Raw genomic sequence first — 24,839 nt, 5'->3', positions numbered from 1 at the left:
ATGAAGCAGCATGCCCAATTTCAGGCCCCAACACACTGAGGCTCTGACCACTCATTACGCTAACGAGAGACGCTATTTCACCTGCTGCAGACGCCCCTGTGACTGTTTGGTTCCCTTCAGACCCCCCCCCCCCCCCTTCCTTCCTTACAGCAAGCAGCACTTCCCAGCACCCCTGTAGCCCCAAAGACACAAGCCATTCAGGCGAGGCAGGTGGCCGCTTATGCCCATAATTGCTAACAATTTTAGGCAATGAATAAAAATAATCTACATTACTTGTCAAAGGTTGTGCACGCGTCTGCAAGTGTGGATCTATAGTAGACCTCTTTCCATGGCAAAGAATGCCTGCTATCAAAGGATCCACTAAGCTTTTACATTGGAGGCATTGTGTGATTGTCTCCCAGGTTGAGTCTTGCGTTCCACATGCTTATCTGTAGGCAGGCTGAAAAACAAACGTTTATTTTCATACCTTTATTTTTAGAATGAATGTATCAGGAAATGTGCATTTTAAAGACACAAGCTGGAGTTTTTTTGTTTGTTTGCTTTGCTCGGGAGGGCAAATGAAAGGAAAACTGCACACATTTTTCCTCTTTGCCTGTCTTTAAAAACTGAAGAATTTAGCTACATGCATCCCAGATAAAGTTTTAGGGATTAAAGCAGATTCTATCAGATTAGATTAAAAATTTGAATGAATGGGGATAAGCTGCAGTGCTGCTTGTTCTTATTTTGTGAGTGCTTGCTGCGAAACTAAAAAAGTGATAGAAATTTGTATATATAAATCAACAGAAAAAAGCTGGAAAGTTGCAGTTTTAGACCCTTGTCTTTAGAGTCTTGTCCTTTTAAAATATATTTCTACAAGTAAGGCTAGACAAGAAGTGTCCCCATGGGTTAGACCAGGGGTCGGGAACCTATGGCTCGCGAGCCATATATGGCTCTTTTGATGGTCACATGTGGCTCGCAGACAAATCCTTAATTATACTTTTTTTTTTTCATTAGACCAGTCCTTCTCGGGCGCGATGCAATGCCAGAGGCGCGCAGTAGTAGCGGTGCTTGGAGAAAAAACTATCAGTTTACTGTTATCTATTATTTCACAGAGTTTGTACCACCCGGAAACCTTTGAATTGCCTCCCTGAGGAAGAGCGCGCAGTTTTGGGGACGGGATGTGTGAGGAAGAAAGCAGAGGGGGTGGGGGGTGGGGGGGGACCGGCAGCAGGTGAATCGCGCAGAGATGGTAAAAACGTAAACCTGCTGCCCGTCACTCCTGCAGCGTGGGTGTGTGTTTGGTTCTATGTCTGTCTCACATCTAAAGAACATTCAGACCTACGATCACGTTTAAAGTCTCAACGCCTGCATGAAGCAGAAACTCACCACGGATCAACCAGACTAGACCATCAGCAAAACTACCACGAGAAATACTCATCATTTATTAGCAACAGTATAACAATGTTATTAAAAAGAATCCACAGAGTTATTGGACTTTAAAAATGTTGAAATTACATCAAATGCACACATTCATTTGTATATTTAGTTTTAAACAAATTGTCGCGGACTGAGTTGGATGGCTGTTGGGCCGCGTTAAAAGTCTGGAGTTCATTGAACGCGTCAAGCAGAGATCTGATTGGCCCTCAGTTCTGTCGCTCAGCCTGTTGTTAGGTAGTTTGGACCAATGGGGTTCAGCTATGGGCCGAATAAGGGAAATGGGAGGGCTGACGCGGCAGGAGCGAATATAAAGTTGGGAGAAGCGCTCTCGTGTCGGCGGGAGAGATTCAGGAGTTGCTGAATTAATTGTACGGCGTTTGTTGCGGTCTACAGTAACCAGAATAAAGAACCCTAAAAGAGGTTAAGTCTCCGTGCCTCAGTGTGGGAAAGGGACACTACATTATTGTATGGCTCTTTCGAAATTACATTTAAAAATATGTGGCATTTATGGCTCTCTTGGCCAAAAAGGTTCCCGACCCCTGGGTTAGACTGACTAGTAAATAAAAAAAAGGGGATAGATGACTGTGTTATTTTGGGATAAGTGAGTGAATAAAATGAATGAAAAATAAGTTGCTAGTTTGAGTTTTAAAAGCACTAAAAGGCGAAAACAATCCTCTGTTAAACTACTATTATATTCAATTTGTTGAACGTTTTGAGAGATCAAAATGGATTCTATTGTTTGATGTGAGTTAATGCTAAATGTGTGCACGTGCAGGGTACAAAGCTCATATGTATGCACAGTTGTAAATCCATTTTGCCAGCGCTGTGTTTACATCGTTTTTATCCGAATGAATCCTCCAAATCCCTTTGCCCACAAAACAATAATAAGAAACCGGCCCACCAGCGGCGCTTCATGGTGGCTAGCGTATGTGTTTGACCCCTGTGGGACCTATCTGCCTTTTATTAACACCTGCCTGTTAGACGAGCACTGCACGGCGGCTGCGAGCTGATGAGGGAAACCTGGAGCGGGTTCAGCCTGTGTCACCGGCCGTTTGCTGTTTCCATTTCACAGATGATTAATCTCTCTGTGAAGACTTGGGCCGGCGCGGGCGGAGTGTATGCAGCTCTTCCTGCGCTCTCTCCCGCTGGCTGCACTCTGGCTGCCTGACTAAAAGGCCTTTAGAATTCCTGTGGAGAGAGATGTGCAGAGAGTGAATGCAGCTGGCTGGGGGTCAGTGTGTGGAGCTTTTTCTGCCATTGTGTAATTGAGGCTCTGGCAGGATTTTTTTCCTCAGTTCTTTCAAAAGAGAGTATGATTGTGAAGTGCTGCAAGGGTTTGAGGAGGGAAAAGAGGCAAGGGGAGTGCTGCACGGGGTGGGGGAGTTTTTATATGAAGGGGGAGGTCAAGTTGACAGGAACAAAAAGAATGTGTTCCGCTAATTTCTCTGGGGCTGGATCAACAATAATAGGCTCAATTTCTTTATTACAAATTTTATAACTACTTCCCTCCCATTTTCCCACCCTTTTCCGCTTCCAGATCCTGTCAAGACCCAGTCCTGCCTGTGGTCTCAGCCCACAAGTGCATCGGTAATGAATGAGGCATACATTGCTGGAAGTGCACAATATTTTCAGAAACAGTAAATAATTAACCCCTTTACCTCACAAGTGCTCATCAGCATGACTAGATCCCACAAAGTGCGGAAAAAAGGGCCAATAATTTACACCTCAACTTCAATTTTTCCTGACCCTTTTCATTACACACGAGTATTAATGTATATATCTGAGACACCCCCAGGGAGAATTTTGTCAGGATTTGGAGAGGGGAAGGGGGTCTTGTTCATGCCATCCCCGTCAAAGCCAGGCCACTCCTGCCTGAATGGGAGCAAGAGCCATTGTTCCTTTTGGCATCAGGATGCCATGCATTTAGGAAATAATTACCCCATACCCTGCTGGGTTTATTCGTTTTCATCTCCTTTAATAGCTTCTTGTTCGTTCTATTTTCACCCCAAACAGGACATAATGTGCAAAATAAAGGGCTGGGTAGTGGATGAAAAGAAGCACGTCCGTTACTACCCCGACTGGAACGACAAGGAGGTAAGACTTTGATGTTTCTGTCATCTTGATCAGTATGATCACCTCTTTGCCTTAAAACTTAAAATTTTCTGTCTCGTTCAAGCAGAATCCAAATGTGCATAACTTTTTTTTTTTTGGTTATACACTTTTTTAAAAGAGAGGCCTAATCAGAAAAAAAAAACACTAATTATAAAAAGAAAATCAATAGAAAATAATAGCATTTAAAAATCATTTTTACTTATAATAAGATATCAAAATCTAGAAACACTGTTCCACACAAGTATTCCAAAAGCGAAGAAAGTTGACTGTAAGAAAGAATTACTTCAAAATAAATGTTATACAACCCAGTAATAAGTATGTTTTGCTAGTTGAAAGCAAATTGTTTGTATCTTTTGAGTTTGAGTGTGGTTCATTTTGATTACAGTGACTAAAAGCGTCATGAGTGGAAATTAGTCATTTTTAGAACAAAATGAGTAGATGATCTTAGTACAAGTTGGCCCATCTGAATAAAGTCTCAGAAAATCCAAAACCAGCACTTAAAACCTAGATCTCCCTTATTGTTTTCAATATAATGACAATTAATGCAAAACTTGTCTACATTTATTGAACTTTAAGGTAATATCATCGAAACTGAACCAAAAATTACAGTGAAATTTGAGTTTTTTGGAGTCTTAAATCAAGTTTTTCTATTGTCAGCAGTTTGGAGCAAAAGGATTTTGACTCATTTTAATGATAATTTCCTTATTTCTAGATCCTAGCTCTTAATGAAACAAAAGATTGCGCTGATTTTGGGAAAATCTTGGAAAGGTGTGGAGCAAAGATGAGCTAAAACAACTCGATATCTGGTCAAATATGATGACTGTCTAAAAAAAAATTTTTAAATCTTTGCAAGGATCAAATAGTTTGTAATGTAATAATAATATTTAGGCAATGTTTATGGTAAGTTATGGATTCACAGAGTCGTGTTTTTTCCACAGATTGAAGTTCTGAACAAATTTTTGTTCCTGACATCAAAGCCGATGATCTACCTTGTTAATCTCTCCGAGAGAGACTACATAAGGAGGAAGAATAAATGGTGAGTCCTTAAAAGACAGGCTGGCACTGATTTGCAGCACTCACCAATCATCACCACAATTTCTCACATTAATTTACGAAGGAAAGTCATGTTAAATTCCTGCGCTCACTACCACACTAGATCTGCAAAACCCAAAGCTACAAGAAAAGGTTTTTTGCCAGCCCCTGTGTTTTCATGTTCTGGCATGTGAGGCTGGCTGTGATCTCCTGCTGGCAGAAACGGTCATATCTTTGAGAGAGGGATCTGCCTGGAGGTGGCACTAAGTAAACTTGAACACAACATTCAGCTTGTGCACTTCATTAACTCGCATATGGTTTTCATTTTCCATCAAACTTTCTGATTTCCATAGGAAATCAAAGACGAGGACAGGCAGTGACAACAAGAACAAACGTGAACATCTGAAGCCCAACCAGGGATAAATATCGTCTGGGGGCGACCAGTGAATCACGGAGACAGATGCCGTCTGAAACGCTTTGCTCTAAATATTTGTAATTTTTGTTTTTACCCTCGCGTGTTGACGGTGTTGCTTTACGAGCGTGTCTTTACAGCTATGAAACTCCCACGTTCAGCAACACTTCTGAGGCCGTCTTGATGTCAAGACACATGTGCACGCTTTCTGTTAAAGAAGTTCACAGAACTTTCTTTACTAGAGCAGATTCTCCTTTAAAAACTGAAGATTCTATAGCTCTTTGCCTTCAGGGATCTAGAAGGATCATAATAGGATTGAATTAGGTATATCTATGTGACCTACTTTTGTAGCTATTTACTGTCAATAACAGTAGTTTTCCAATTGCGTTCACACTTGCACTGTCATGTTTGTTTTATTCTTTTACTTGGCAGCATTGTGTTATTAGAGAGGTTGTTTACCTGTGCCTGTTTGCTGAAAATCTTCCTGTCACAAAAAGTAAGACTGTCAGACGGAGGGAGGAGGAAATGCTCATAAATCAAATGATTCATGACGAGTGGAGCATCCGTCATCAGTAGGAAAAGATGTTTTTTTTCTCTCTGTGCGTGCGTGTTTGACTGCAAGAAATGCCATAAATCTTAGTGTGTTTTACGCAGACAAACAGGGGTGCTCAGGTGTCCCGAGGGCTGCGCCATGAACAATGCCGACATCAAAGTGTTGATGTTTGACAAGTGATGAGTCACTTCCCTTGTCCAGAGAGGAGCTCACACCTGTATAGAGATGATTACAGGTAGATCTCGCTGGCCCTAATTGTACAATAAATGCTGCTCTCAGCCCTAATGGCACCTAGTCTGCTGCAGAGACGCCAGACTGCCATTTGGCTGTCGCCATGCCTCCGTGTTTTTCCACCAGTTGAGATGATGATATGGTTAAAGACTATTTAAAGCAAACAGAAAGACAAATTGCAATCTCATCTTGAATGTGTTAGGGAAAAGACGGGGAATTGTAGAGTTAGGCAAATAAACCGTTTTCACCTGTTTCACCTGTTTTCCGTTCAGGCCTTTTTCAGCTGTTCACCTCCCTGATTTGTTCTTTTTCTAGAGCTGTACTGTTCATGAAAACATTCTGCACAGCAGGATTCAAGTTATTGTTGGTACTTTTTGTAGGAACCACCAGAAATGTAAATACCATTGGATATTTTTTCATTATAAGCACCTAATAAGAGGTTATAACGACAATTATGGTGACACAGCTCCACCCTTTAACACCCAGGAATGATTGCATTTGCCTTAAAAAAACACTGTGGGCCTGTTTGGAGTATGGGAACCACATACCAAGCTGCCCTTGTTTAGACAAGAATACACAGTATTAGCTTTAGCAAGCCATCATTAATGGAGGGATCAGACGAGGAGCAAGTCCTCCTTTCATCCTCAGGTTCTCTGCTGGAGACAGAACATCATTTACTGTTGAGAGGAGCACATGGATCCAATCCTGTGCAGTGCATGTGTATGAGAATGCGTACATGTGCATGTTTGAAGTCTGTTTCAGAGGCGACTCCATGCTCATTTGGATGCTGGTGTAATTGCGGTGTGGAGATCAAAGGCACGCCGGCCGAGTGATGTTGCAGAGGAGACTTTACCACACAACCCTCTCCGCTGTGCAGAGGGGGGCCGCCTGCTGCTTACCGCTCCCTTCTCCCCTCTAGCCATGCACTGCCCCCTGCACATCCCCGCTCGTAAAAAATGATTAAGGTTGCATTTGTCATGTGTTATGACTGAGAGGCATTGCGTGATAGGGAATGGCATCTAGAAGAGTCTATCAAGAGGCTTTCTGCTCTTTTTCCAGCATCACTGAGCTGGCTGGAAGACTAGTTTTCTCCTCGCCACAGGCTGTAGTTAGTTTGGTGGAGAAGGTCGTTAAAGCACAGTTGATGCATTTTCGCCTGTCATGCAGAGTATTGTTTAACATGAGGCTCAGCTGACTTTTAATTTTATTTAAAGGTTAATTAAAGGTATACTTTCAATTTTCTTCTGAAAAAAGAGAGGAAGAGTCCTCTTAGTAATGGCAAAAAGCACGCGAGTACACTCCAGCTACATATATGTTGTGCTGTTTTTCTTCCTTTTTACTTTTGTCACCTCTTTTTTTCCTACATTGTGCATTACAGTAAATTGGTGCCTCTTAAGTAGATGAGTTGACCTTTAAGGAAACCAGCAAGCGTGACCTGTCAGTGAATGCCTTTGCCAAGTGGGTTCTCCTGGTGAGTGTATGATCTGCAGGGTACCACGGCTTGGAGCTTTTATAAACTCTGTGATGGCCTGGGTTTGTTTGTCTGTCTGCCTCATGTCATTGTCTGGCTGTGGTGCAGGACTGAACATCTTTCTTTTTTTAGCTTGTACACATTTAGAAGAGTTTTCAAATTGATTCTGGGATTTATCTCTTTCAGCATCTCATGCTCATTCATCTTTGTTGCATTAGGAAGGCTTGTCTCTTCATGTCTTACATCAGGAATCCACAACAATCACAAGGCAAAGCCTGTCTTCCACTCAGCCCAAACTGACATTTATATTTAGATTTATCATTTCATTTTTTTAAATCCATTTTGGTAAAGTTTTGGTTGTGCGATTCTGTTAAAAAAAAAACATGATCAGGTTCTTTTCTGGTTTTAATATTTAGTTTTGTTTTCTTATTTAATATAATTGTTCCAAGAATTCAAATCTTTTTTTTTCTTTACAGCAATAATTTAGGCATTAAACCCTCCCTAAAAATATGTTTCAATTTCACCTTTTCATCTATCTTGCAAGCACGTCTTGAAAGACGAAAACCTTATCATCTTTAATTGCAAAAAAGATGAAAATTAAATTTTTTTCTCATTAGAAACTTAAACAAATTTTCAATAATAATAAAGATTTACCATATAAATACACCTGTTTTATCCAATCAAAATGTGGATTCTTGTTTTAAGTGTTCCAACAATAAAGTGTATTTTACTGTTTTGTAAATGAATGCATTAGATATGCAGACAGTAATACATACTTTGACCTGTGCATTATGAACAATATGACATAAATCACAAATTTGAAGCAAAGCTGTTAAAGCTTAAAAATAATGAGAAAGTCAAGTTTTTCCAGAGTTTCATTCTCAATTGTGCCTGTAGGGGGAGCTTTACAGTTAAAGAAAAGGAAGCTGCAGCATAACAGTTTGAACTCTGGATTTCAGCAGGAATCTGTCCTGAAACCTTTGCATCAAGCACCTCACCTTTTTTAACCTCCAGTTTTATTAGTTACGAAAATGTTCCTTTTTTCTGACGTGTCTCTAAGCAGTAACCCCCTTCTATCAACATCTGATCACATCTTATTTTTTTAATTTGTGCACTATCATCCTTCTGGTTTGTGAGAAATGTTTTGTCTGTCCTAAAAGAAGCTTTTAGCCAGCTTTCAATGGGAGAAAACTACTGGAACAGCTGTATAATAAAACTGAAACAGATGTAAAGTCCTGTCAGCCCAGTTAACCCCGCCATCGACTCTCCACGGTCCAGGTAATGAAAGGACACAGCTGACATTTACCACGCCACTCTTTGTCTTTGATGTGTTTTGTTGTGCAGACACAGTTCTGTTAGTCTAACTAATTAGACAAAGCCTAAAACGGGCCGAGGGCTTTTTCTGACTTTTTTTCTGTCATTATGACGACAGAAGCGACTTCTAAGTCCAGTTTAGTTAATGACTTCCCTCTTTTTTTGTCACACTGAAGTCTGGGAAAAGGTGAGTGAAACCCCTACAAAGCACCTTTGCAGGTTCTTCTACGGCTACGCTGAGAAGGTTTTACCTGTTAAGACTGCAGTTTGGGGTTTTTATGATGCAAGGAGTTGGGGTATGTCTGTCGATCCATTTTCACTGTTTTGTGCTTTTATATTCCTCTGATGAGGTTAAGACCATGCAGACATGTCACAGTAAGTAGCCTGCAGCCTCTGTCGCCCTAATGAGACAAATAAATGAATTTAGTGTTGCCACATACAGCTCCTGAAAGCTTATTATCAGGATTATAGTTGAAGTGATATGAATAGGGGAGAAGAAGAAAAAAGATGTCGGATTGGAAGGGGGCATGGTTGGCTGATGTTACATGTGTCCTTGATTACCTTCCTTCTGCTTTTATTCTAATAAGTGGCATTCTTTGTTCTCCTTAGGACAGCTAGACAGTCTGACACACGATGAGAATAAATATTGCATGTGGCAGACATTAAGCTGTCATCCTGGAAAAAAGAAGAGATGGAGAAATCCGTGTGGTGTTCTTCAGCACTACACTTTGCCTGCTCTTGTCACAATTGTCACATCTTGATGACTCCCCCCTCTCCCTACCCCAGCCCCCTTATTTTCTCTCGCCTAGTGAACTGTCGTGAATGACAGGATACCCCATATAGAGAATTATTTTGGGTGATGCAAAGTGTACCCCCCAGCCCCCCTCAGCAGCCCCATAAACAGCCTTGTTGCTTTGATTATGTCATTTCAAGAACTATTTTGTGAAGACAAAACAGGGACTCTTGGTGGCTGTGGTTTCATCGGCTTTAAAAGCCGATGAAACAAGATTTAAAAGATTTAATGGGTGCAGTTATCAAAGAAAGGAAAGTTGTTTTAAAAAGCTTGTTACCAGCACACCGTCAAGGTTTGTTTGAGGGCTGATGTAAGATGATGCTCTTAATTAAAGCTGCTCCCATTGTGCGTGCACCACGTTCTGTTTCCTCCAGCTCGTGGTAATTGCTTTGAAGGCAGAAAGACGTTGATGATATTGGCGATGGTGTGTGCGTATGTGTCAGATCCTTCCGGCTCCTTCCTGAAAGGCTGATGTGTAGCGCTTTTCCGTACGGCTGTGGCCACAGGGAGCAGAGAGCGTCTGCACTCTTGTCGCTCAGGAGCTCTCCACTGGGAGGTTGAAAAGCATCCCACAGAGCCCCCCCGACGCCCCAGTCTCAAAAGGCAACATTAGCTCATACCTCTCATTTTTCTCCTTTTCCAGAGGAAACTAAAAGGCGTTGGGGTTAGAGGATGTGTGTCGGAGCCTTCTTACCCCCAAACCTGCTCACCTCTGCAGTCAAATAGAGAGGACTTTGTGTTTATGAGGATGACACCACACTGGTCAAAATATGACAAATAGCTTGGCTGCATCTTTTCTGCAGTGCGAAGCCTTTTAGCATTGGCCAATCAATCAATCAAAGCATTTTGATCTATCATCTGAGTTTCTGATTGATTTTGAATGGACAGGTTAATTGGGAGGCCATTTTTTACTAAATATAAAGCACTTCATGGTTTCTTCCTCCATGGAAAAAAAATACTGATGCAATAGAATAGAATAGAATAGAATACATGTGACAACTCTACAGAAATGTTGAATTTGACTTTCGACCAATTGTGCTGGACTGCAAAAAGAAGCAGCCTAAAAGAAGAAAAAGAACAGTGATCTTAAGAAAAAATCGCCCGAAAATAGTAAAATGATCTGTCCATGCAGGAAGTCATTTTTAGTTTACAAGAAAATTTAAAATATCTAAATCTGGAAACAAGGAGTTCCACACAAGCATTCATAAAGAGAAAAATAAGCTAAAAACTAAAATTCAAGATAAAATTATTTAAATTAAATGTTATACAGCCCAATAATAAGTATATGTTTTCTCGTCCTATGCAAATTGTTTTATATTTTTGGAGCTAATTGTAGTTCATTTTGATTACAGTGACTAAAAACTATAGTGTAATAAGTGGAAATGAATCATTTTAGAACAAAGTGTTATTAAGTCGGTCCATCTTAATAAATCCTTATAAAATAGAATAAAAATGCACTTATTCCTAGAACATAAATCTCCCCATTTGTTTCTAAAGTAATGACAAATGCCCAACTAACTTGCCAACCTTTATTGAACTTTAAAGTAACAAAGTTTATTTTGCAGTGATATTTTAGCCTGTAGTTTATTTTGCAGTTAACAGGCCCCCTAAAAAACTCATTAAATCCAAATATTATTATAATAACTGCTGTGTTTATTATTTGCCTCATCGTCGAGGAAACCAGTAATTTATTGTATGTTAATAGGATTAGATTTTTTATATAAAGCCCATTTAGAAGGCTGCAGTTCATTTATAAAGCATCCGGGTTTTTTATTTTATCCAGAACAAGCATGAAAAAGGGCTGTAGGGCTGTACATTATTTTGTGACGGTGTTTAAAGTCCCACTCCAATCATCTTACAATCTATGGTAAAGATGTTGGTCTTATAATTATTATTATGCCGTTTTTAGCCAAAATTTTTAAAAAATACTGGATATGGTTTCTGCAGAGCGGCAGGAGTTCATTAGAAATTCACCTATGAATTGTGGGAGCGGGACTGTAACCCTCCAATGATGTCCCATCATTCCTTTGTTTACTCACTCTACCGCTATCTTACAGCCCCTTACAACCCCACCCTAACGTTACCGGTGCAACAAAAATGCTGTGCAGCATCGGAGCTATCCAGCCGTACAGTTTTAAGCCAGATTCCAGCTAAGATGGGGAAAACAAAGAGGTTAATGGATCTATTTGTTTTCAAGTGGAGCCATTGGAATGGAGCAGCGCAGGGAACTTGTGGCCCGCCGACTGTAGTATTTTATGTAACCCTAAAAGTTTATTAAATTGGTATTTTTTCATCGACTATTGATTCACCTGGATTTGAATAAAGAAATACTCAGCAATGCAGTTTTCTTCTTAATTGTCTTTATATGTGCCTTACGTCATGTGAAAAACGGCACAAGAAAAACACCAAATACACAATTGTCATTGGAGTGGGTCTTTAACACCGTTTCTCTCAGGTTAATGCATCTACCGGCACCTTAAAATGTACATGTTTATAGCCAAGACAATAATTAGATTTTTCTTAATTTCAGGGAAACATACTAGTAACTACTTAGGTTTACCTCAGGTTTCATTCAGTTGCCTCTGAATGGAGCACTGAAACTGGAGGTGGTCACACCTTTTTTATGGGCTTAACTTACTTGGTACTCATTAATAAAAGCACCTGAGTGTATGTTAAACTCCAACTGGTATTATTGTCTCAGGTAGCAGGTCCTGTTCTTTCGAAAACCCTTTTGTTTTCTCCTCCTGAGCTGTTTATGCAGATCAAAGCTGTGACAAATCCCAGGGAGGCCCCGGGCAAACGCAGGAGCTATCCTCCCTCAGAATTCCCACACAGACGGCCTCCAAACAGCAAACCCGTTGGGCCGAACCATGAAACCCGAGTTAGCATAGGCTAGCTCCTCTGCAGTAGGTGGCAGCGTTTATTCTTTTTTTTTAATTAGCTGCATGATCTATCAAGTTTGGAGTTCTCAGAACCACTGTCTCAGTTTTGAGTCCAAAGCTATGGCAAGCCTTTGCAAGGAAGGGACCAGGGATGCCACCAGAGCTTATGCAGCAACCAAAACAGCTTTATTTTGGACTCTGGCACTGATCAACTGCTGTGCAATGAGGAGGCACATAGGTAAACTTGGGTCGAATTTGAATTCTGTCCCTACCCCTACGGCTTCTCCCTACATTTAGCCCTCCAAACGGAGAGATATGGAAATCTTAAGATTGTGAAACAAGTGAAGAAATGTGTTTCTCATCCCTCCCACAAATGTGCCACGTAGTTATCCCTACTAGCGGAGGGAAAACCTGCCCCAAGCTAGTCCCTACCACTCCTCCATGAAAAGCATTTCGGACACCACCACAGCTTTAAATGCCTCCACAACTGGAGAGGTAGGGAGAAGCCGTTGGGGCAGGGAAAGAATTTGAAATCGGCAATAGGCCCTGCTTTAGAGAGCCCAGTTCACCTGAAAAGTTAAATTTTTTGACGGTTTGCTTATTATTTTGGAAGTTTTTTACCCAACATTCAGATTTTCCCAATCAAAGAAAAAGTTAAATTTGAAGCTTTTAGGAAATCACACGTCATCTTTTGCTCCAAGAGACATTTAGAATTCCTCTCACACTGACTTGTTTTACCATAAATACATAATCTATGCGTATTTCAGATTTATAAAAGTTTGATTAAAGTATGTGTTCAAAAGCAGTTTTTTTCTCTTTGATATGAAATCAAAAACCAAAAAAAAAGAAAAACACACACACACATCTGGCTTTCTTTGAGCCTTCACGCTGGTGAATGATTAGCAGAAATAATGTCCCTGTCACCCTTAATCACATTAAAACGTGGTTAACATTTAATTTTTCCCACTTGATATGCAAAAATTTCCACTTGATTTGCATTAAAGGCCATTGGAATTCCATTATAAAAAGAATAAAAATTTCAGGCATCATTTGTTCAGAGAGGGAAATGAAGACCAGAAAGTGCTGAATCTTTCTATTAACCAGGCAGTCAGAGATGGTACTTAGAGCAGGGACATAATGGGAGACTGACAAGACACATGCACTCATCCACGATCCCTCTTATTCATAAGTTGAGACTCGTAAAAGCTTTTGAAAGTTGTCCCACAAAACAATATGGATCTATTTTCTTTAAATCAGTGGCAGAAACAAAAATCCCGCTTTCTTAAAACTTTGGATGAGATATTATGCAGATCTAATGGTGACATGCCTCGATGCACACAAAGGCGCTTCGAGAAAACACATTTACTCACACGGAGTGACCAAAAGAAAAAGGGAAACTGTCACATAAAGCACCGGATGATGAGGCACAAGCATGTTTGTCACTCAAATAATTGGAAGACGTATAAATACATATTGCCGAGCAGCACTGGGAGGCGGCGGTGACGCTTGCAGAATTGGTTTTGGAAGTCGTGTTGACGGAGAATCAAAGCTCTTAATTGACAGTGCTTTGTTTCTGGAGTTGAGGGAAGGGGGTGTTTTCACGTTCCCATGGCAAGGTGTTTGTCTGGTCCCGTGTCACTCAGTGCAAAGACCCAGAGACCCTAGCGCTCATTTGCAGCTCACATTCTCCATCTCGGCTTCATATTATTAAAATCATCCCTCAGCCTTCTACCAATAGCCTCTTTGTTACTCGGCTGGCTTGGCTCAGCTCTGTCAAGTCTTCACCAATTACAGTCTCAGGTACAATGGTCTATTCAAACGATCACAGCCCTTGACTGGTGTGGAGAGAGTGATTTCTGAATCATTATTCAGCCGCCTGTAGAGAACGTAATACCTGACGAATGCAAATAATGTGCCACCAAACAGACATCTGTGCTGCTAAAAGTGACAAACTATGGCTGTTATTATCTCAGATTGGATTTTTCTCCTCTTGGAGTGCCTTCCATCTCTTGTGCTTTCAGGCTTTCTGGACTATTTTGCTTGGTAGGACTTTGGTTGCCACCTTATTGTTGCAGCAACCAGACATCAGCCCTCCACACATGATGTGAACAGAAAAGAAAATATGAGGCTATGGCTCTTAATAGGTGTTCATCTGGTCAGAGAAACAAACTGACATATGTTACATTTCAGACTTTTGCTGAGAATATTCAATTGCCTTCGTCCCCGTCATGCCTTACGTATTGATAATCATTAGGTAGTGGTAGTGATGCGGTGCTGCAGATGATAAAGCAGCGACATAGTTATCGAAGCAGATGTTGAGGTGGCTTGGATCCTCCCTGTTTTTGATTCCTACAGGCTTTAAACAGGAAACTCGGATTACACATAATGACAGGGACCCCTCAGAATCAATCTAGCCCAGGAGCCGGCGTGTGAAAATGGATTTGTCTGATGCAGTTTCTTTGCTGTCTGTCCAATCCCAGCCTCTGAGCTAATCTCATAATTGCCCTAACCCCCTTGTATTGTTCTGACTGAGAGTTTGCCATTAAATGTGAGGATATCTTTGTCCTGCAATGTCAGGTGTCCTGCTGAACAGGAGGGAAAGAAACTCAGGCTGTTGAGAGAATGACAAAGACGTTTAATCGCTTTTTCTTTTTTCCTTCCGTACAACTGCAGTTCAAATGTCAGGGTTGTAGCTTTGGCAGAATGATATATGTGTTTACACTAGGATAGATTTGATCAAATTTTGATAAACAAATTTGTTTCTAATTTGAAAATTCTAATTTGTTCTCCTTATGTGGAACACTGTACTTTAGTCAATTTTTTATTTACAGACAACAAAATTAATAATAAATACATTTTGTGTGTTGTTTTTTATGTGAGAAGACAGGTGAATTTGTTTTTTAGTCAAGTAAATCTGTAGATTTTACTTGATGATAAAATAAAACCATACAAGTTTTTTCTGTTTAATGGAAATGTTCAAAGCGGTTTTTGGATGGAATTTAGGACTGTAACTTTATTTTATTTAACTTTCTAAAGGTACCAGTACATGAGAATTTAAAGGGGGACTATGGCTTTGATCTGTTCTTTTTTCAAGACATTATCTTCATGTTTTTCCATTCACTTTTGTGTAAATTACAGAATTTTGTGATTAGCAAAATTACTTGTTCTGAATTTTCTAATGGTTCTGTCACTAAATTATGTTGCGAACAATTTTTTTCTTGAAAAAAGAATTCTTGGTAAAACCATTTTTCTTACCTTATTGTCAGATCAGATTTTTTTCGTGCTTATTTAAAAAAAGTCTGCCAATGGGATCCCAATCTTGGCCTTTTTTTAAAGGGCCTGTTTTTGCAGTGAGCATTTAAACTGACACTCAGGCTTAAAGAATAACAATACGGGTCATCCATCAGTGTTCAATTGTTACAACTGCTCTGAAATTGCAGATCCAAGAAAATCCACAAAAATAACGAACCACATTCATTTTGTCCCCTATAATATGAGAGGGCACTCCAATGAAAGACTCTTAAAAAGACTTTTTGACAGCAGGGCCGGATATAGGAATGGGCAAGGGGGTGTAACGCCCCCCTAAATGCTGTGACTGCTCCCACCAAATGTCATGGCCGACACCCCCCCCCCAATACACACACACAAACAGTGTGTCAGTAAGAGCGTTTAACATAAAATGTATTAGACATATCAAATAGATCAAGGAGAAGATAGATATATGAATAGATTAACTGATATGATTTTAGTTTAGTTTTGTTAGCATCTTAGGGGGGGATATGACACCCCAAATTCCCCATTTTTCTATCTGCACCCAATATTGTGGCTGGCTAAATCTGGGCCTGTTTGACAGCATGCATACAATGCTTCTGACAGAGATTTTGATGAGCACATCCACAAGTGTGGAGAAAAAACATGCAGCAACTCTTTCATTTCATTATTAGGTAACTACAATGTGAAAAATATTTTACATTTAGCTGCTGTATTTGTTAAAGGTATAAAACTTGAAAAAAAAATGTTTTTCTCTACCGTCATGTTAAATGGGTTGTGTGTCTGAGTTTTATGTACATAAACCTGCTGAGAAACAGCTTTTAAACTGAGTCATGCCAGATTGTTCTTTAATCTTTTACTGTTTAATAAATCAAATCAAATCAAAAACACGTGTGGCTCTTTAAGTAAAAAATGTACGTGAAATATTTTCAAACAGACAAAGCAGAATCCTGCAGGTTCTCCGCTTCCAACCAGCAAGCTCCTTCTCTGCTGATCGCTTTGTGGCTGCTGTTTCCCATCAGGTTGGTGAAAATTAAGGAGTGGGTGGACAGCCACGATCCCGGAGCCTTGGTCATCCCCTTTAGTGGAAACCTGGAGAGCAAGCTACAGGACATGAGTGAAGAGGAGAGACACAAGTACTGCACGGAGCAGAAGACGCAGAGGTTAATTAGCATTCAGTCTCCCTTCACTTTATTATCAGCTGTGTCCTATGCACTCCTTTAATTGCATGTGGTGATAGAATAATAAATGGCAGAGTAATTACCATTATAAAGCAAAGGATCCCTCTTCTTACTGAACAACTCAGTCAAAGGGTTTTCCTCTAAATTAAGTTTTTAACCGTCATCTGTCATCTGTAGGTATAATTATAACCTGGCCATTTTGGGGTTCATTGTTCTCGCGTGAAAAACCTCTTTAGAGAGCAAAATTATGACAGCAGAGGTATTATTCCCCCCCACCCTGACTCCCAACACAGAGTGAAGCAACGGGTTAAATTTAAAAAAAATGTTTGATGAGTCTTCCAGCATTCTAATTAATCACAGAAACCATTGGAGAGTTGAGCGTGTGAAACAAAGTGACCCATCTCGTTCTTTTATTGAGTTTTTAGGAATGAATGGCATCTTTCAGCTGGTGTCTTCAGGGATCAGTGGCGGTAAAAAACACTAAAATGGTTTGAATTTGTCTTTTGCCAGCGCACTCAACAAAATCATCAAGACGGGCTACGCCGCCCTGCAGCTGGAGTACTTCTTCACCACCGGGCCAGATGAGGTCCGTGCGTGGACCATACGGGTAAGAACCACCCGCAGACTGTGCACGCAGACACAAACAAACACACACAGACAACATCCCATGTTCCACCCTGCTGGCATCTTCCCTGATATCGCACACTTTCAACTTTGTCATGGTTGTGCTTTAGCCAGTCATTACAGACCAAGGATAACTTCAATTACTGCTGAGCTGCTGAACGGTGAAAGTGGGGGCTACATTGATTGAGGAGGGCAACAATTGATTTTGCCCATTACGTCCATGAGAATGTTTCCATCCTGTGCAGATCTGCCTGTCCTCCTCCTGCCGCTGGAGATAAGGAGGCTGCGTATTGTGCCTGCCTAATCTGTGTGACGGAGGTTGTCTGTGCCAAAATTGATGTTGCTTTTCATTCGACTGTTTGTGGGCTTTGCTGGGGGCTCCTCCTCCCAGTGTGTCTCAGTTTACTGAGCCCAGCCCGCCAAGACTTTGTGCAATAGGATCACAGGATTTACATCAATACAAATGTTAGCTTTGCATGTTGGTATTGTGTTTTTCTTTTTGAGCAGGTAAAAATGCAGATGTAATTAGGTATTTCAATGAGCTTCATTCTAGAAATGCACATAAGTGGATTAAAGTAACTTCTGAATAACTTAAAGAAGGAGAAGGGGCTTCTTATAGCAAACCATTTCCACTCTTTCAACCAATTTTAAATCAGACTTTTACAATAAAGAGCTTTTTGATTCTATAACTGTGACATTTCCATTTGCAAATAGAGTTGAATTATGGAAAGGCTTTGCAATTTTCCAAAGTGGGATCTATTCAAAGAACTTGTCAGCAAGCAGAAGGTTATTGTTTTGTTCTCTGAAAAGAAGTCTGTTCAATGTTCACTTTTCAATGGGATCAAAAGCTTTAAATAAGTAAAGTCTTTTTTTTTCATTTTTGGAAGCTTCTGCAAAAATGTAAAATACTGTTTGAATTGGGAAATAAAGTTCATAATTTCTCTAAACTTCTGTACATTGATGCATAGATGTGGTTTTTTTCAGTGATAGGTTCTTTTTCATGACTTTCACAGTGTTCTGTATTTTTTGTCTCGTAGTTTGTCTCAGTTTGCAATGAGCAAATGCAACTAGAAAAAAGTAAAAGCATAAAAACGAAATACTTCTTGCTGTTGTCGACATTTAGGTTAAATTAGAAGACATTAAACAGTTTATATGAACACTACCAATTTTTTTAAAGCTCAAGTTTGATTCAATCTAAAAAAAAAAAGTAATTGTAACTATTTATTGACCAACATTTTTTAAAAACAAACAAGAATTTTAATTAAAAAAACACAAGATGTAAGTTTTGACCTTTTGTTGGGTACATTTCAGCTTTATAGGTGTATTAGTCACAAAAAGGTATTTTTTATCCATTCTGTACGGCTGCCCTGAAGTTTAAATCACACCAACAAATCACTCAATGCAAAAACATTTTAAAGATCACAACGACAACTAAAAAAGCAAAAAAAATAATTAAATTTTAGAAATCAAAACAAAGTTCCAGATACCAAAACACAATTTCAAAAAAATGAAACAAAATAAAAATGAAACGTTTCAGAAAACTAAATTAACTGAAATGCTAAAAAAACTAAGCACAGCAAGAAACCAGAATACGTAGGTATACTATGGGACATCTCTGATTGGATGATGACATTTGCCGACCTTTTAAGTGAAAGTTATCTGGCATAAAGCGATGTTGGATATCTTCATCCAATCCTTATTATTCCATAGAAGGTCTACTGACCTTTTCTGGTATCTCATTGTGTTTTGTTTTAATAACATTTCATTTCTGGAAATTACTGATGAAACATTTTTTTATTTATTTGTTTTGCTTTTTTATTTGTCGTTGTGATATTTAATCTGTTTATGCGTCTGGTGATTTGCCAATGTGATTGGCACATCAAGGCCACCGTAGTTTTGTCGTTCAGCAGCATCATAAAATGCCAAGTATTAATCAGTCCATGTACATTCGGTTCATTTTAAAATTTTGCGAAATATTAGTATCTTTTCTGCTTCATAACATTTCCAAGTGTCTGTGTTTGCTTTGTTCATCATGATCGGTGTTTATGAAAAGTCCTAAAACACCTCAGTGGCATCCAAAGGAGTCTAGTCCTTCGCAACGTAAATAATTACAGCCATCCTTGATTGTGTGTGAGGGGCATTCAGTCAGGTAAGCATCAGTGAGTAACTATATTAAGCCAATACATCTTGCATTGTAAAAACTGCGCTCAGCAATGTCTGCTCCTAAGTCCTTTAACATGCTTTATTAGGCAGCCTCGAGGTGACCATTATCTATCAGCCTGCTCTGCATAGCTCTTAACTGGGACAATGTGGCTCTCTTGTAACGCTCTATATGAAAAAAAAAAATCCCACCCTAATCTATTTTTTTCTCTGCAGATAGACAAACCTTGATGCTGATTAATGGTCGTTAAACTCACAAGTACTCCGTCAGTGAGATTGCAAATAGATGGTAATGCATTAGAGTCATTAAATACGCATCATTCTTGTGGAATGAAATATGTTGACCCCAACTTGATTATATACATAATTAAAACTGCTCAACAGCTTCCTGAGCAAGGAGCTGCTGCGAGCAGGTCGACAGGCAGGAGTCGTAATGATGCACAGCAGCCACGTCACTCTTTTGGGTCATTTGTCATTTCTGCACAGCTTTTTTTTTTTTTAAGTGTGTGCATATAAATAGCACATTTTATCAGTCAGCAGTTATGCTTTAAAGGGCACAAGAAAGTTTTAAGCACAACTTAGAAAATGTTTTTTAGACATATATATGTATTAAAAGTGCATTTCCTTCTAAAAGCAAGTTAAAAATATAGCATACAGCCTGTTTTTCCCTTGTTATGCATTAAAAATCTGCCAATTGAAATGGTAAATTTGTCTTGGTAAGATTTCTTAAAAGTGGTTGTGATGTCCTGCCTTTTTATGACAAATGTAACTTTTGAAATTAGCAATAAACACTCTGGTAATTGGACATATTTTATAATAAATGTGTTTTGCTTTAAAAAAGAGTTTTATATATTTAACGTAGGTGTATTTTTAGCTTTCCTCCCCAAATATATCTTATTTCAAGCTCTACAACAGTCCAATTTATTTCTAGACCATAATCATCTTGAATTAAGATTAGAATTTCCTGTTAGAATACCTTTTTTTAAAGAATTTTATATAAACTATGATTACTTTCAAACATTGTGTCCTGTTGTTATAAGTCAAATTTAACTTTTCAATTTTCTTAAATCAAGCACGTTTTTTTCTTGAAACAAGAATTTGTCTACAAATAAAACAATTGCTTCAAAATGCCAATTCTGAAAATGTGTGTTTTTAACATGTTCTTGACACATTTATTTGATGTTGGAGGACATATATTAAGAAAATTAAGCTCAAAATTTAATTTCAGAGTATTTCTTTATTCAGATCTTGGTGAATCAGAAGCAGACAAAAAAACGCCCTTGTGTATTTGTGACGTAGAAGCTACAACCATCAGGCCACAAGCTCCGCTCGATTCTGATGCATCCACTCGCAGACCGATAGATTCATGTTCGTCCACATATTCCTCGTCTGAGCTGGCATCTGGCTCAAAACTGTACAGCTGGCTAGCTCCAGTATTGCTCCCCATTTTTGTTGCACCGCTAATGTTAGGTTAAGGGTATGAAGGGCTGTAAGCCAGTGGAAGAGAGTGTAAACAGATGGATGATGGGAAGTGGGGCCAGTAATACTTCGCGCTACCAGTCCCGCCCACAACTTAGAGGGGAATTTCAAATCAACCGCTGCTGCTCCTAGAAAGTGACCCAGGTTTTTGGATTTTGCACAATCATATTTAAAAAACCACTGGGACTGTGGATAAGATTAAAAAAAAGATAAGATCAGAACAATTTGTTACATCTCACTTAAATGTAGGAAGTTTGTTTTGTCTTATTTTAAATGTAATACTATATTTAAACTAGTCAAAAATCTTTGGTGTCACTTCGGGTTTTTGCAGTGCATTTGACTAAAAACCAATGGGCAATATTGCATAAGGTTGACTAACCAAATGCTGGTGGTGTGACAATAGTAAAGCCTGTTGCAGTGAGCTCTATACCACCCTGGTCTCTTGCTGCAACATTAGGTCTTCTTGCTGTCATGACCAGAGAGCTGAGCAGCGACCCACAATGAGACAAGATTGCCTGGACAGAAATCAATACCACCACGGAATGGGAATCAGAAGGCATTGATAGCAGCGCTGGGTCCTTATCTGTGTCCAGACTGCCCCTACCGGGGCACAGCTGAGTGGAAAGCTATCCAGAAATCAGGAGCGAAGCAAGAATGCTCCCACCTGAAAACACCCCCAGAGTGATCTCAGGGCTATCAGCCTATCAAACACCATGTCGCTTGCATGCTGTAATCCATCTTCTCCAAAACAATTCATTTGTCCTTTCCTTTCCTTCCTCATGACAGAAAGGAACTAAGGCTCCGCAGGCTGCAGGGAAGATCCACACCGACTTTGAGAAGGGCTTCATTATGGCTGAAGTAATGAAATTCCAGGATTTTAAAGAGGAAGGCAGCGAGAGCGCTGTCAAGGTGAGCAGTCAGAGTGCCAGAGGAGATGAGGGGAAGTCTCCTGTGATCAGTGGAGCTGACAGACACCACACAGCTCCAACTGAAAACTGCTCTTCACCTTTACTCAGGGGAAGAAATTACTGCACACACTCCAGCACCACTCCTGACAAGCCAGCTGGCTCTGACTCTAAACACTGCCATTGTGCTCCAGCTGTGCATATCTTTATCACAATGTGTCTTAACTGGCTGATAGTCGTTCCTGCTTGTGGCTCAGACAGAGGAGGCACTTCTCTGCGCATTTGTCAGAGCGACACACTGTTAGCTTGGAGCTATGTCTGGCCAAACCCCAAGCCGCTGTGCAGTGACGGCAATATGAAGAGGCAAGTTAAATAAAGTGTGAAATTCCTCAAATAAGGACGACTTCATGGATGGGCTGCACAGAAATATGATGTACATATCTTTTTATTATGGCAAGAGTTTGTTTTGACCTTTTGCCTGTGCTGTGGATTGTTCATGTGCACACTCCTGTCAAATGTAATAATTGATTTCATGGCAAAATTGTGGAGACAATAACCGGGCCACAAAATGCATTAAAGAGCCCCCCTCCCTCTGTAAAATGTTGACGCAGAGTCAAAAATCCACTATTAAAAACACTGTTTTCTGGAAAGCCAATTGACATCGCAGTTAATTAATTTAAAGTATCTTACTTGTCTGTGCTTGCTCTTAGGAGGAGTAGCTTTAAGCCGTATGTACCCACATACACAATGAGCTAATGTAATTATCGTGACACAAAGGCCCCTTGAGGCCCAGAGTGGAAGGAAGCACTAAAAAAACATTTAAACCTCCTTACTATTCATAAATATTTGATGCTCAATGCAGCAGCTTAGTATTGTCCCCACCCCTCACAAGCTGCTGACGGCGAATAAAATGAGTTGGCCTCTAGGGGGTTCCAGCGTTGTTATCCGAGGTTCAGATCTGAGTGTCGGGTCCTTACTGCATGCTCTCCTGCTAATCCCCTTTTGGAGCCTCAGAAGAAAAAGAAGCATTTCTAACTGTGGCATTAAGGTCTAGGCTGTTTAATGCCAGTTGTGGGAATAGGCTGCCTGCATAGGGCCGCAGTATACGGGGATATCACATTATTAGTAATCATATCTGCTTAAGCCAAGGTTGCTGCTCCAGATGGCTGCTTTCAAGTGCAAATGAACCAGTTAGACATGTCTGGTTTAATACATACTCAGGAATCACAAATAGCCATTGATTTTTTTTTTCTCTGTCGCACTCTCCATCCAGTGTTTCTGGTGGTATTGAGCTTGGATTAAATGGTCTCCTGAGCCTTTAAAGGGACATCGATTCTTCTAATTAATTGTGCACCGTGCAGAACCAGAATGCATAAACCTGTCTTTATTAGCACTTCAAGTCAATTATTTTGAGTTTGCAGAGAGAGAGAGAGAACAAACACTTACTGTATACAAGAGAAATGTTAGAACTTATTTAGTTTCCTTGGGAAGTTTCATAATGCTGTAATCAAGACTCATTAACATTTTGAGCTTGTGCACATGAAACTGAAATGGGCAGAAGAGAGGATTACTCACTCAGTGGGAATTCAGGCCCCCCATGAGCAAACATGCCCACGTCCGCGTGTATATGTGTGTGTCCAGAAGAGACAGAAAATAACGTGTGCAAGTGCAGTTTGGTTATGGCAGAAAGAAATAGCGGTATTTGAATATGTTATAACTATCAATTAAAATAAAAGGTTTTATTTAGGATATAATTTTGCTTTTCTGTTGTCCTACAGGCGGCTGGGAAATACAGACAACAGGGAAGAAATTACATCGTTGAAGACGGAGACATCATCTTTTTTAAATTTAATGCACCAAATGCACCAAAAAAGAAGTGACAGTTTGATTTATTCTGTCTTTATTTATTTGCATCTTTCTTCCTTTTGGGGGGAAGAGCTGAGACACCTCTCCACTTTCCACCTTTTTGGTTGCCCACCTGTCAGTTCTCATCCCTCTGGTGCCAAAGCACTGGTTCCGTATGGTTCTGACAGCAAGCTATTTAAGCCCAGGACTGGCCCCCCCACTCCAGAACCGCAGCAACATTTGAAGAAGCGTATTACTCTCTAGATACTTCATTAATCTCCATCACAGGTGCCAGCAGTGACACAGCTGACAGTGGGAACAATGCCACCTGCTCCTCTCTCTGTTCTGCAGATAATATGTGTTTTACAGTAGGCCAGATGTCTACACTCAATAAAACATTTGACAAAACCAGCTTGTGTGTGTTTTGGGATGTCTGTATTGAGAGGGAGACTGCATGGGGACAGCGATAGCAGTCCTGCCGACCACTGATTAGAGAATTAAAACACATAACTGACACTGACTGTATGCTAAAAAGGGGACAAGTACAATTAGATATATTTTAATGATGCTGATTTTGGAAGGACAGAGGCAGCAGGCAGCAATCTTTGCCAAAAAGTAGCCAATTAAAATGATTAATTGTAAAGGCACTGCACAATTCTTTCACTGTTTTCCTGTATTATTGAATATGCTTGCCCTCATCCCAACTCCCTGTTATCTTTCTATGGGAAAACAAACAAGATACATATTCATTAACATCTTCTTTTCTCCAAAAAGGATATATTGTTAGATATTCAGTATAGGATGAAAATAGAAGTTGACATAGTCTACAACTACAACCAAAAACGATTTCTGTTGTCTGAAGTGGTGTTTTGCTCTCCCCTATACTTTACGTGAAAGTGTTTGTGAAGCATTTATGCTGATGGAATTGCACGGCGGCAGCTCCAGAGTGAGATTGTGTTCTTGCCGGGAGTCCGGACAAAACAGCTGTAGATCAGCAGCGCTTTGCTGAATGTCTTGTAGCCATTAAGACTGTGGAGGAGGGAAAAAATGCCCATTTGATGAGAACACAAAGATTGAATAAAAATGGTCATTTCACCCAGAAAATATTGCATATCCACATTTTGAATAGGACGGTTTACAGAGCCTGTGCCAACTTTTT

General features: G+C 39.9%; 1 protein-coding gene across 3 annotated transcripts in view; it reads left to right on the top strand.

Moving 5' to 3' along the window:
- LOC101161102 (obg-like ATPase 1) overlaps window positions 1-24,088 on the top strand; it is a 51,015-nt gene extending 26,927 nt beyond the window's left edge. For all 3 annotated transcript variants that reach the window (XM_023951097.2, XM_078939316.1, XM_023951096.2), the window contains exons 6-11: window positions 3,430-3,510; window positions 4,467-4,564; window positions 16,509-16,649; window positions 17,178-17,274; window positions 21,717-21,839; window positions 23,614-24,088. In XM_023951097.2, the coding sequence (XP_023806865.1) occupies window positions 3,430-3,510; window positions 4,467-4,564; window positions 16,509-16,649; window positions 17,178-17,274; window positions 21,717-21,839; window positions 23,614-23,715 (642 nt within the window). In that variant the 3' untranslated portion in view covers window positions 23,716-24,088. The remainder of the gene's footprint in view (window positions 1-3,429; window positions 3,511-4,466; window positions 4,565-16,508; window positions 16,650-17,177; window positions 17,275-21,716; window positions 21,840-23,613) is intronic.
- The last annotated feature ends 751 nt before the right edge of the window (window positions 24,089-24,839 follow it).

Source organism: Oryzias latipes, chromosome 21 (genome assembly GCF_053564925.1).
Source record: "Oryzias latipes strain Hd-rR chromosome 21, Olatipes_Hd-rR_3.1".
Taxonomy (NCBI): Eukaryota; Metazoa; Chordata; class Actinopteri; order Beloniformes; family Adrianichthyidae; genus Oryzias; species Oryzias latipes.
Note: the sequence above shows the minus strand (reverse complement) of the source record. Positions and strands in the feature narration are given on the sequence as shown.